This window comes from Alligator mississippiensis, chromosome 3 (genome assembly GCF_030867095.1).
Source record: "Alligator mississippiensis isolate rAllMis1 chromosome 3, rAllMis1, whole genome shotgun sequence".
Taxonomy (NCBI): Eukaryota; Metazoa; Chordata; order Crocodylia; family Alligatoridae; genus Alligator; species Alligator mississippiensis.
Genome location: NC_081826.1, coordinates 279,876,925 through 279,891,045, shown reverse-complemented (window position 1 = coordinate 279,891,045; position 14,121 = coordinate 279,876,925). Strand labels below are relative to the sequence as shown.

Sequence of the window (14,121 nt, the reverse complement as noted above, 5' to 3'; positions counted from 1 at the left end):
ATTACACAGTCCGGTGGGTGGTGAATTGGCTAGAGGGTCGCACCCAGAGAGTCGTAGTGGATGGGTCGGTATCGACCTGGAAGGGTGTGGGCAGTGGGGTCCCGCAGGGCTCGGTCCTTGGACCGATACTCTTTAATGTCTTCATCAGCAACTTGGACGAGGGAGTGAAGTGTACTCTGTCCAAGTTTGCAGATGACACAAAACTGTGGGGAGAAGTGGACACGCCGGAGGGCAGGGCACAGCTGCAAGAAGACCTGGACAGGTTGGACAAATGGGCAGAAAACAACAGGATGCAATTCAACAAGGAGAAATGCAAAGTGCTGCACCTAGGGAGGAAAAATGTCCAGCATTCCTACTGCCTAGGGAATGACCTGCTGGGTGGAACGGAAGCGGAAAGGGATCTTGGAGTCCTAGTGGACTCCAAGATGAACATGAGTCGGCAGTGTGACGAAGCCATCAGAAAAGCCAATGGCACTTTATCGTGCATCAGCAGATGCATGACCAATAGGTCCAAGGAGGTGATACTTTCCCTCTATCGGGCGCTGGTCAGACCGCAGTTGGAGTACTGCATGCAATTCTGGGCGCCACACTTCAAGAGGGATGCGGATAACCTCGAGAGGGTCCAGAGAAGGGCCACTCGTATGGTTAAGGGCTTGCAGGCCAAGCCCTATGAGGAGAGACTGGGGCACCTGGACCTCTTCAGCCTCTGCAAGAGAAGGTTGAGAGGCGACCTTGTGGCTGCCTATAAGTTCATCACAGGGGCACAGAAGGGAATTGGTGAGGTTTATTCACCAAGGCGCCCCCGGGGGTTACAAGAAATAATGGCCACAAGCTAGCAGAGAGCAGATTTGGACTGGACATTAGGAAGAACTTCTTCACAGTCAGAGTGGCCAAAGTCTGGAACAGGCTCCCAAGGGAGGTGGTGCTCTCCCCTACCCTGGGGGTCTTCAAGAGGAGGTTAGATGAGCATCTAGCTGGGGTCATCTAGACCCAGCACTCTTTCCTGCCTATGCAGGGGGTCGGACTCGATGATCTATTGAGGTCCCTTCCGACCCTAGCATCTATGAATCTATGAAAAACCTGTACCAAGAAAGTATTTATGACATGGTAGTAAAAATGCCTAAGCCTTGTGTACAGTTGTACATATGGTTTTGCTAGGATAATTGAGTTACGCTGCTACTGGCAAACAGGAAAAAAATTACCGATAGAGAGGGACTCTTAAAACACTCTTTCCCTATGAAATCTTCATGTGTGTGCTCAGTTACCCATCTCAGGCAAAAGAAGTCAGGAAATTATTATTATTAGGAAATGCTACCCATGTAGCTACCACGTGCAGGATCCTATATTCTCTTCTAACTCGGCAAAGCCATGTAAAATAACCCTAAAGCTAATATTTCTTAATAAAGTTTAAAATCCGTTATATACCAGTACTGTTGTGTTTTTAACTTCTCTGATGTTTAGGGTAATAACAAATAGAGTAACCTAAAAATGTTCAAAGGACTACAGGGACCGTAACTGTATGTCATCGATTTAAAGTCAATGCAATTCTGCACAGCTTTAATTTATTTTTCAGTGCTTTTACCTTTGATGTCACTTTGTATAAAGTATATTTTTGTAGATGGACTGGGACCAGAACTCTGGATCCCAAAGTCATGAACTTTAGATTAATATAGCTCTAGCTCCATTTTTTTAAAAGTCTTTGTCTCTTACCTATATAAGTCACATCCACATAATGAGGATCAGAAATGCTACTTCCCATCCTGTTGGTTGCCTTTACAGTGATATTATATATTGTCCAGAGTGAGGTATGCTTTTTATCAAAGTAGCAGGAATTGGGGCCAGCTGTTTTGTAATCTGGACATTCATTGATTAGTTCTTCTCTGAAATTAAATAAACCAATGATTAAGTATATCAAACAAAATACATGAATTTTACTTTTTCTTATTGCTAGTGCCACCGAGGACCAGGTTCTGTTCATTCATGCTCTGGGAGATGGCAAGATGGCTTGGAGAGCTGCTTCCAGGCCATAAGGCAAGGTTTATCCTCTGGAATTCAAGAAAGTACAGCTGGCCCTAAACATGGAGATGATTTGCACACCATTGCCCCAAGATGGTGCAGTCAGTCAGCTCTTCTGGTATCCAGCTGGAGTAAGAGTTATCTGGCTTGCAGCTACAGTATTTCCTACTGAAAAGCAGCAAAGTGATTCCTACTTCCTGGCTCCTGCCTGTTTGGAAGAGCAGATTGAAGGGGGCCTGTACCAGGGTGATCTCTCCATTTAAGAAAGAACAGGAAGCTCTGTTGAGAAAGCCCAGCCACAGGACATTTGGATAGGCAGGGAGTGTCCTACTAGGAGCTTTAAAAAGCTCCCAGAAGAGTAATCAAAAGAAGCAGCAGCAAGTTGTGAGCACAGCAGCTTGGTACAAGGAGGGGCAAGGGTGCTGTGCTGGGGCCAGCACCCCAAGGTTCCCCTCTTAGTGCCTGGGACAAGTCTGGCTTTGTTCATTTATTTCCTTGTTAGTTGCTTAAAGACTGTTTTATGTGGCAAGAGAGGCTGAGGAACACCTCAGGGAGCAAAACCTACCTGCAGAAGGCAGCAGGCTAGGTAACTTGCTTAAAAATTAAACAAATTACTAATCTGTAAATGAAGCAACTGACAAATTTGCAAAGCTTTACAAATGAGCACCCCAAATGTTCATTTTACCCTCCAAATGAATTTAGTCTCTGTGATATACTATCAAAATGTGCTTTGTGCATCTTTCCCCCATGCCCGAAGGTTACTTCAGCTTTTTTAAACACATGCACCTCAATAATTCAGTTTTTGCTGCTTTCCATGTCACCAAAATTCCATTCATCGCTATTCCCCTCTCCCGGCTCAGCTCATTTCTAAAACATGTATTCATTTCTAGGGTTCCCCTGTGAAACAGCAGGATGTCCACATAGGCACCATGCACTGATCCTCAATGAGTGGATCTGTAACTGTCCCTTTCCTCAATGACTCTGCTCTCCAGTTAGCTCTAAGCCCAAAACTGAGCAGTGCTGGGCTGAGCCACAATTAGCTCACCCCACACAGATAACAACATACTGAACAAAGTTTTATTAATGAATTTTTGGATCTTGACGCTGGTACCCAGGGTTAGAGCACAGCTACAGCATTGCAGGGAAATCTATTTTGTACGAGTTCATCCCACCATTGCCTGTGAAAGAGATGGCAATCATTCAAACAGGTCATTCTGGGTAGTTCAGTCTCTTGGGAGCCCTTTGGCCCTAGAGCCAAAATCTGTACCACAAACTCTCCTTGGGTCCTTGTGGTGCCAGAGCATTTTTCAAAGCAAAGTATCTTGAAACAGAAACCTGGCTGCAATGGTAAATGTGAGGTTGCTAGTACTGCTTCATAACGCACAGATCTGAAATTATTTTTTCTTTACCTGACAATTAAAAGCAAACAAACTCTGTACATACAGAGTAAGGCAATAGCTACAGAATAATTATTCACAGCTTCTTACCCTTCCTTGTAGTAGTTCAGAGTGTAGTTGGTTGGAAGTCCTCCATCTGAGCCAGGCTTCCACCAGCAAGTAAAAGTTTCCTTTTCTGGAGAGCGACACCTCATTATTTCCGGCTTTCCAGGAGCTGATTGCCCTGCAGAAACACAGAAATGATCTTACTAAGATAGAGAGACATAGCCAGAAGGTCTTCAGATTATTTCACACTCTTTTCTTTTTTTATTGTCACCCCTCTACAGGCTATTTCAACATCTGTGTTAAGGGGAAGACAACACCATAGGAGTGTACATTTTTCTCTTAAACAATTTGCCCATGTGTTTGTATCCTTGTCTACATTTTTTCTTCTCCTCTGGAGCCCCAGTAGAGGCTGTACTGATTTGTAAGATAACAGGAAGGAAGCACACACATTCTGTATTTAGTGACCCTATGCCTGATACCTAGAGATCTCGACTACTTGTTTGAACACAGCCAAAGCAAGCTTTTTTGTTATATGTTTCCTTTCTCACTCGAGTTATCAGAGACTTGAGCTAAGTGCTTAGAGAAGTGGCTCTCAACCTTCTTAAATCCAAGGCACCCCTCATTAGACCTCTTGGAAAATGCCAGCTCTTAGTTTTCACTTGTTTTTGACTACAGAAAAATAGAGCACTTCTTCTATTGCAGAAAACTCAGAAAGACCACAGCAGGTCAGAATGTTTTTAACACATGGACTTCTATTTCATATATCTGCATTTAATCTTGTAAATTGTGTTTATACACATAACAGTATTAACATTGCATGGTACCTTGCAACACCCTTGAAAGGACCTCAGGGCACCTCAGGGTGCTGTGGCACTCTGGTTGAGAATCACTGGCATACAGAAGGTCAGAGAAAAGGGTGTAGTTTAAACTCAAATAGGATGATGCCAATTAAAGCATGGCAAAGAATGGGGCTGTTGTGGTTGTACATGTGGGTTGCAACATGGCCTCAAGATGCTAATAATATTTTTTCATCTCTGAGCCTACGATCATTGATTTTCACTGCTCCCAAGTGCCTAAGTCAGGTACCTGAAAATGGGATTTTGGCTCCATAATCACTTAGGGACTTCTGAATATTGTATCTATTGTCAATATTTCAACAATCTCCATGTCAATTCAGGAATACAAATAATTAAACCAAAGCAGGCTGACAAGTAAATGTAATCTGATGAGGACTGATGGTTTGAAATGAGTTGCTGATCTCTGTCCAGTTTCTAGTTAATTAGTATCCTAAATCCACCATCACCAGTGGCATTAAATAGCACCTGCCAATCTAAGCAGAGACCAAGGAATGAATGGATCAGGGAGAAGTGGCTGCCTGTCACACCTGGGGGCTGCAAAAGCTAAAGGCTGATTATGAGAGACACTGCTGCCTTCTCCCTCATACTCTATCTACATTTAACTCATTAAGTCTTTTTAAAGTAAAACACTCACCTTTGGGGATCCGAATGTAACTCTCTAAACTCCATTCACTCCATTCTCCACGGTCTGGTATGCAGCGGACCTGTACAACGTATTTCAATCCAGGATACAATTTGAGCACCTTGTATTGGGTTTGCTGTCCAACAAAAATAGTCTGGAAGGCATAAAGAAACCATGAGTATCTGGGGCATTTTATCTAGTTCAAAAAAATAAATCATACTTTGAAATGCTGGCCCTCACTGAAGATCCCATGGAGTCCTGAGAACAGCAAATAGAAAAAAGGCTGACTTCCTAGCCACCTAAAGTTAATGTCAAAGCTCCCTTAAATGAGACCAAGTTCTCCAGGTGTTTAGAACCTGTGGTCTGAATGATTGGTTTAGTTGGGTTTAGTTTTCACTGCTTTCAACTTCAGAAACTCCATTTCAGATTTGTAGGAGAAATATAATTGTACTGACCTTTGAGCCTGCATTTCCTCAAGCCTATAAAGCAGTGTGACCCCCATGCAAAAAAAAAGTGGAGCGGCACATGCGGGGGCAACATGTACTACTCAAACCCAGAGCCTGGCCAGCCGGGCCTACTATGGCTGCCATATGGGCATGCTATGGCTGCCAGTCAGGCTCCGAGCAGAAGGATCGCTGCTGCTGCAGCCCTGTGAGGCCCCCGGGTAAGGCCACTGGGGCCAACCCAGTGATGGCCCCAGCCTCCCCTACCCCACCTGGAGTGACCTGCTGTGCACCAGAGTGTGCATGGCACGGGCATTCCCTGGGGACAACTAGCGGCAGCACAAGGTGTCCTGCCGCTAGTTGTCTCCAGGGAACCAAACATCCATGCTCATCTGGACATGGCCAGAGATTTCAAATAGGAATCCATAGAATCAAAACCAGTCTGAACTGTCGTGGTCTGTCCGAATTCTTTTCAACAGAAAAACTGCTCTATTATTCTTTCTGCAATCAAAAAAAAAAAAAAAAAAATGAAAAGGAAGCTGGCATTTTCCATGGACTGCCTTGAGTCTAATGAGGAGTGCCTTGAGTCTAAAAAGGTTGAGAACCACTTGCATAAAGCAAAACACGTATGACCTATGATTTTTTTTCCTAGCATCTCTTCAACACACACATTCACAATAACCACTCCAAGGAAAATCTACTGTGTTTTGTTGGTGTTGTAATCAATTTCTCTTTGACAAATATGGGATCCAGGCCAGTAATGCAAATATCTGGATTTCTCACTTGATCTTTCTTCAAGCCTCAGTTCTATTCTCATCTTTAATGGCCATGTTTGGATATCTTTACTTTGCTACCCTCACCCTTGACAGATGCTCCAGCGCATGTAAACTGCCAGTGTATTAAGTTTTGGTTCATGAACTAATAGGAAAGAGAACTTCTATTAGCAAGTTGACTGTTTGCTTACCTGCCACTCTTCCTTTCCCTCCGGTTTAAGTCGTAACTCATAATAGAGTATTAGCCACCTTGGTCTGACATTGATTAATGGGGGTGGAGACCATTTTGCCCACAGGTACAATATGCCAGCTGTTTGTTTTACTTCTAGAGAGAGGTCCACAGGAGCAGTTGGCTGAACTGTACAAATGAACAGATTAAAAAAAAGTGAAACTCTTATTTTATCCCACCTGCAGAGCCTCACTGCAAGATCTGATATTTTAGCTCTTTAGCTTCAGGAAATAGCACATAGCAAAAAAACAAATCAAAACACAGCAGTGGCTTGGAGTAATCTGGTTTTCTTTCTGTCTTGTGCAGGACAGCATTTCTCAACCCGTGGGTTGTGACCCAAAAGTTGGTCACAAGATTTCAGAGGGTTGCAAACCACAGGTTGAGAAACGCTGATCCTGCGAAAGTACCAAGACTGTGGCAAGGCAGAGTGGTGGCTGGAAGGCGCCTGCCCCTCCCAGTAGGGGAAAGGGGAGAGCTACGAGGCTGGGTTGGGTGCTCGCGGGGACGGAGCAGCTGGGAGATGCTGCTCTGGGGATGGAAGGGGCTGTGACCAGGCTGCCTGGTGTGGCACAGCAGCCCCAGCCCAGGGCGGGGATGCTGCAGGCCTCCCCTCCTGCTCCCTCCAGCCCGTGCTGGGGCTGGACTCATTCTGCTGCTGCCTGCATTAGCTGGAGCCACCGCTGCGCTGTGGGCTGAGTGGGAGGGCGGCAGCTGGGGGGCAGCTGGAGGCCCCTCTGGCAGGGCTGGGGGAGCAGTAGGGGGCTGTGGGTCGTGCACTGGCAGAGCCAGCGGGGTGTGGGTCAGACAGGCCATGAGCCTTTGCAAATGAGTTCCATTAGGAAAAATGTTGAGAGTCACTGGTTTAAGATATTTTCATTGGCTGTTGACTGGCCAAAGTATTGCTCATACTCCTCTCAGATGTTCTGCTGAATTTGTCCAGGTACAGAAATAAGAGCCACACTTACATAACAGCCAGACACACTTCTATAGACTTTGTCTGATCTTTCACATAGTGAAAAACGGGGCATGCTATACATACATAGCAGTGTAATAAGTACAGAGTAAGCGGAGGCTGAAAGGACAATTATGTTAAAAATCTGGGGTGGTAAGAAAAAAAAAAGAAGTGTTACAGTGCTTGGGCATTACTTATATCTCACTGGGGTGGGAAATATTTAAAATAAAATAAGGTACTACTTTAGCTTTCACTTGTGAAATAAACCAAGGGTTAGGGCTGACAATTGACTATTAATGGATATAATTTATAATGACACTAAAAAGCTTTGGTGGGGTATAACACTTTCAGCTATTACTTTTGAGAATGCACTCTCTTGAGCTCCCACGTGGCAATGGACACAAACTCCTGTGCTGTGAAAGAAACACTTATCTCTGAAACTTATCTCTGTAACTCAGCCAAGGCTGCAACAGAACTCCACCTAGCTACAAATATCAAGGACAATAAAAAGTCCTTCTTTAGATATGTGGGGAGCCGGAGGAGGAGCAAGGGAAACATTGGACCCCTGCTAAACCAGATGGGACAACTGACAACCGATGGCCAGGAAAAAGCCAATTTGCTAAATGGGTACCTTGTGTCGGCCTTTCACCAGTCCCATGGGACACCCCTGCCCACTATGGGACAGGGAGGCCCGGGTGAGGGAGATTCCTTACCCTCCATCAATGCTGACCTTGTGAAGGAACACCTTGACAGGCTGGATACCTTCAAGTCAGCCGGCCTTGACAGTTTACACCCCAGGGTACTCAAGGAGCTGGCGAGCATCATAGCCCAGCCCCTGGCACGGATCTTTGAGAACTCCTGGCGCTCTGGTGTAGTGCCCGACGACTGGAAGAAGGCCAATGTGGTGCCCATCATCAAGAAAGGGAGGAAAGTGGATCCGGCGAACTACAGGCCCATCAGCCTGACCTCTATCCTGGGGAAGGTCTCAGAAAAGATTATCAAAGAGGCCATTCTTAACAGACTGGCTGATGGCAACATCCTGAGGGATAGCCAGCATGCGTTTGTTGCAGGTACGTCTTGTTTGACCAATCTCATTTCCTTCTATGACCAGGTGACCTATCATCTGGACAAAGGCGAAGAGATTGATGTCATATATCTCGACTTTAAAAAAGCCTTCAATCTGGTATCCCAGGATCACCTTTTGGCAAAACTAGCCAACTGCAGCCTCGGGTCCACCATGATCCTCTGGCTGGGGAACTGGCTCCGTGGTCGTACCCAGAGGGTGGTGGTGGTGGATGGAAGTCAATTGTTGTGGTGCCCTGTGACCATTGGGGTCCCCCAGGGCTCTGTCATTGGGCCTATATTACTTAACATCTTCATTAATGATGTGGACATTGGTATCAGAAGCAGACTGGCCAAGTTTGCTGATGACACCAAACTCTAGGGTGAAGACAGGAGGGTGATCCAAGCTGACCTTGACAGGCTCCGGAAATGGGCGGATGAGAACCTGATGGTGTTTAACACTGAAAAATGCAAGGTTCTTCACCTTGGGAAGAAAAACCTGTAGCATGCTTATAGGCTTGGCAGTGCTACACTGGCTAGCACTACAGATGAAAGGGACTTGGGGGTCACGACTGACCACAAGATGATCATGAGCCTGCAATGTGATACTGTGGCTAGTAAAGCGAGCAAAATGCTTGCTTTCATGCAGAGATGTTTCTCAAGTAAATCCCAGGACGTCATCCTCCCATTGTGCTTGGCCTTGGTGAGGCTGCAGTTGGAGTACTGTATCCAGTTTTGGGCTCCACAATTCAAAAAGGATGTGAAGACGCTTGAGAGGGTGCAGAGGAGAGCCACGTGCATGATCAGAGGTCAGGACAGCAGACCTTATGAAGAAAGGCTGAGAGCCACAGGACTCTTTAGCCTGGAAAAGCGCAGGCTAAGGGGAGATCTGGTGGCCATATATAAGTTTATCGAGGTGCTTACGAGGATCTGGGGGAACATCTCTTCACCAGAGCACCCCAAGGGATGACAAAGTCAAATGGTCACAATCTCCTCCATGACCGTTTCAGGCTGGACATAAGAAAGAACTTCTTCACTGTCTGAGCCCCCAAGGTTTGGAATAGACTGCCACCAGAGGTGGTTCAAGCACCTACTTTGAACACCTTCAAAAGACATCTGGATGCTTATCTTGCTGGGATCATATGATCCCTGCTGACTTACTACCCCTGGGGCAGGGGGCTGGACTCAATGATCTTCCGAGGTCCCTTCCAGCCCTAACGTCTATGAAATCTTTGAACTTTGAGCCAGGTCAGACAACTGGGACTAGAAAACAAAGTTCAACCTCTTACCAGCACTCTTGCTTATCACACTTTCAATATTCTAACTAATGGAAACATTGGACATATCTTACAGGGTCACAATACTAGCATTGAGACAAGCCAGGAGACTCCACAAGTGAGAAAAACTGAGCTAACTTTACAAAACCCTTGTGCCAATTTATCAGCCAAAAATTAATTAAATTAAATCCACTCGTCATGCAGATCACAGACTTCAATTTTAAATTTATGCACGTCTTGTAGATCAGTGGTCTCTTTCACAAGACCTGCTCTTTCTTACTGTGACCCCTGCCCCTGGGTTGCAAGGGGCTATGCAGAGAGGTGTGGGGACACTCCCAGTCCAGAAAAAGGGGACTCAAGGAGCTGGGTTGAACTACAGTTCCCCTCCCCCCCCCCCGGCTGCTTTGAGGGCTAGCAGGAGGGGAAGTGGGAAAAAAGAGCTGCAACGTGGGGGCCATTTTGCCCAGAGCCAGCATGCTTGCAGCAGGGAGCAGGCCTTGCTTCCTGATATGCTTCAAGCACCATTGAAAGAGGCCACAGCGAAATTGTGGAAGAATCAGGTCTGAGTGCAGCTGGGAGATGGATCGTCTTCACCACAGAGGAGACCCCAGCAGTGGGAGAAACTGACTGAGGCATCGGACCAGGACCTGAGAGGGTAGCACTGAAAGGGCTTCAGAAGTTAGTGTGGTCAGTGTGATTGCAAAAGTCCTTGTGCAGTGGAAGTCCTTGTGCCATTTGGGATGGTTTGGGCTGTGCACAAGGTGAAGATCCTCATCCCAAAGGATCCTTTTGAGAGTGTTTGGAGTTGGGGTTCTAAGTTGCTTTGTTGAAAGGGGTAATTTTGTTATCAGGTTTCCATGCTGGGTTACAGCTTACAGTTCTGATTAGGGTGTAAATAAATCCAACTTGTTTGTATCCTCTTGCTAAACTGAGGTTAGGGACACTGAATCACCACTGCCATACACCCTCACCCCCTTGCAAGAGGGGCTACATTACCATAAAACAGAGACTAGCCTCACAATCCACTCTTTCAAGATAACTGCTGAGAAATAGCTCAGAGCCATCTTAGCTTAATTTTTTCCCTTACCTATGGAGGCCACATCCACATAATGAGGATCAGAGATGTTAGTTCCCAGCTCATTAGTTGCCCTGACAGTGATGTTATAAGTCGTCCACAGACTGGTGTGCTTTTTATCAAAGTAACAGGAATTGGGACCTGCTGTTCTGTAGTCCAGACATTCATTGATTTGTTCTTCTCTAAAACAAAAGAATTAAAATATCATGAAGTAAAGTGTCTAATTTACCAACAATAGTCCTGATTTACCAAAGTACTTAACACATTTCACTTTAAGCAGGCATGTACTCCCATCACAGCAAAACACCCGAGTATGTGCTTAAGTTCCATTAGCTTAATTATTTGGTTGACTTAGAACTGTTTTTACAATAATTACTTGGGTCCTAAAAGAACAGGCTGTACTTATTATTATACAAGCTATAATAAGATGAGTGCTAATAAAAAGGAAGAAAGATAATTTTCATGACACTCAGAATATATTTGAGGACACTGCTCCATATTTTAAATGTTTCAAATCAAGTGAAGAGACAAATCAGGTCACCTAGGGCAAGATCCAGAGAGCCTCTGACATAATCATTGCAATTCCTAGACCTTAGGTAGATGGATCCCAGGCTCCCTGTACAGTTAATGGGAAGGCAAGTTACCTCTGAAGTAGGATTCACAGAGAGTGGGGAGAGGTAATGCTTCTGCAAGGTAATCCACAAAAACATTGGGCCAGGAGCTGCCTAGAGCTAGCCAACAGAAATGCTGCAGACAGGGGTATGTCCAAACACCCAACTCTGCCTGCAGCTAAGACACCGGACTTGGAAATGCCTAACGTCGGGGTCGGGTTCTGGACTCCCATTCTAAGGCTCGGTGCTGAACTGGGCAGGGCTCATTCTTTGTCATACATGACAAGAGATGGTTGTTCCCAACCACAGCGTAACAACTTGGTGCTCACCCAGAAAGTGAGGGACCTGGCCATCTACCAGAGGGGACTCCACGTAACGTCTCCCACTTCCCAGATGGAGAGCAAGTAGGGGGGAGTATGACTTTGTAACCTAGTGGTTAATGTACCCACGTGTGTGGGGGAGTGTCCTGGGCTAATGTGTCTGCCCCACCTCCCCTCCCCCCCACTTTACTTCTGTTTTCATGCAGTGACTGGCCAATATAAATTACATAAGCAGGTCTGGGAGCAGGGATCAGAACCCAGGCTTTCCTCAGCCAAGTGCTCTAATCACTAGACTACACAATCAGTCTCCTGTTCACTTGCTCCCCTCCAGCCTCATTACTCTTCTTAGCACAGTGGTCCAACTTCATCAGGAGGTGTAGAGAGTGCCTGCACCCAGGCCGTTCTACACTTGGGTGGTTGGGACACACTCCTGTGGGTGTGGGAGATCTGGGATGGCCTATCGCCCTGGGCAAGCTCACAACCCTGGGCTGTTCTGTAAGAGGTGGGCTGCAGCAGCCCCACCACCTACTTACTATATGTTGAAGGAGGTGGGCAAGGCTGCTGTTTTCTCTTCTGAACCCGTTGCTCTTGGTGTGTATTAGGCATGCTCAGAGCTGGGCTACCACATTGAGCCTATCAGGGGACTTAGAATTTAGGTGGGATTTGCCTCATCTCTGAATGAGGCTTAGGCAGAATCTAGGTGTCAAACTCCCCGGACTGGGGATACATTTGTGTATGCACTGAGGCATAAGTTTAGAAATCTAGAGAACCTAGAGTAGCTTTATTATTTTACAACAATGATGGAAGAGAATTGTAATGATCAGATTGTTCTGGTCTGCCAACGGGATGATGCCTTATCTAATTCTTTAATGTTATACTCTCATTAAAATAAGCATTGGTTAGTTCATCACACCTACCTAGTCCTTTCACAGGCATTTGGGGATTTTTTGGCAATAGGATCGTTTTATGGTAATGCTAGATCCTAGACTGAGCCCTGTGCTTCGTGCCACCCCTTAGAGCACTAGTAGTTGAGCACCAGCAGGATGCACAGAGGTTATATACTCTACAACTGACATAGTAGGGAGCATATGAATTTCCCTGGGGTCCTGCTCTGCTTCATGAACCAAAGGTGGAATATAGGGCATTGCTGTGGGCTTGCATCCTCTCCACCACTGCCTAGGTAAGGAATAGTGCCAAACAGTTCCTGCTGTTCACTGACCAGAACTGATATCCACCCACCTGCAAATCATGAAGGTACTCGGGTCACTTCTTGGGCCCCCTTCGATCCTATACAAGACTTCATCATTGTTGGACTTCAATAAGTTTGTAATCAGAAAGCTTAGTGGGGTGTGTAAAATGGGGGAAGAGAGCTAGAATCTTTTCTCTGTTTGGAAAAGTGAATTTTATGGTTATAAAAATGGTTCATGATTGAGAGCCCCAGACAATGGAGCCCATTCTTTACATTTAGAGCTGGTAGCATAGAAATAAATAATATAAGAAAAGGCTACACTACCCTGCCAGACTGCCTCAAGGGGGTCTCTGCACAGATTGCATATCCAGCAAGCAGCGGCAATCCTGATGGCAGTTTCCTGGAACAGAACCTAGGCTTTTACTGATGCCGAACAAATCATTTTTAGGATCTCCAAAAAAACCATGTCCAGACAAAGGACTCTGGAAAGGAGATCTGATATACAGAACACTGAAGACAAATGGAAATGAGAGAAAGGAAATGCCAATTTACAATGGATACGTTTCATTTAAGTAAACTAACCCCAGATAGCTCAGGCTTTGATTCGGTAGAAGTCTAACCATTAGTCTGATTCGTTACTAGTATATGAGAATCAACAGTGACCCAGGCATCGTCAGGGATCCCCAAGTCCATAGTGGGCAGACATTTGCACAACTACAGAGCTTTTATTTTCACAAGTACAAGCATCTCATTCATGATTAAACAACATTTCTTTTACAGATTTCTGAAGTGACAGCCTGAAACCATCCTGCTCCTCAAGCAGACACTCATCTGTCTGATGGGATTCAACTGCTGATAAGCAAATGGGGTCTGGACAGAGATTGCACAGTCCTCAGTTGCACACGTGGGGACTAGCTTGTCTTTCACTTCGTAGCACAGACATTCCAGTCCCCAGGCTGGAGAGGAGCAAAGTGCTGAGACATGATATAGCAGTACAAATGAATGCCTGTCAAAAACCTAAGTCTCAAGTTCCTACTACTAAACTGAATGCTTATCCCTATACTCAAGATTACATACAAAAGAGAGGTTAAAATAGAGCATGGGTTTATAAAAATGGAATTCATAAACTGATACAGACCTCTCCATTTTGTGTTAACACTGTCCTCAGCTGAGAGTACTTGCATTAAGGACATGGGAGGGCTCAATCTATGAACATTTAAACTAAAGAATATAATAATCTACGGAAGAATTAT

The 14,121-nt window shown here is 45.4% G+C and overlaps 1 protein-coding gene across 9 annotated transcripts in view; it reads right to left on the bottom strand.

Annotated features, from left to right (window-relative positions):
- PRLR (prolactin receptor) overlaps window positions 1-14,121 on the bottom strand; it is a 230,990-nt gene that overhangs the window by 13,290 nt on the left and 203,579 nt on the right. For all 9 annotated transcript variants that reach the window (XM_059725229.1, XM_019496007.2, XM_014593990.3 and 6 more), the window contains 5 exons: window positions 10,761-10,930; window positions 6,345-6,511; window positions 4,950-5,091; window positions 3,504-3,636; window positions 1,711-1,880 (listed from right to left, as the gene is read on the bottom strand). In XM_059725229.1, coding sequence (XP_059581212.1) covers window positions 1,711-1,880; window positions 3,504-3,636; window positions 4,950-5,091; window positions 6,345-6,511; window positions 10,761-10,930 — 782 coding nt within the window. The remainder of the gene's footprint in view (window positions 1-1,710; window positions 1,881-3,503; window positions 3,637-4,949; window positions 5,092-6,344; window positions 6,512-10,760; window positions 10,931-14,121) is intronic.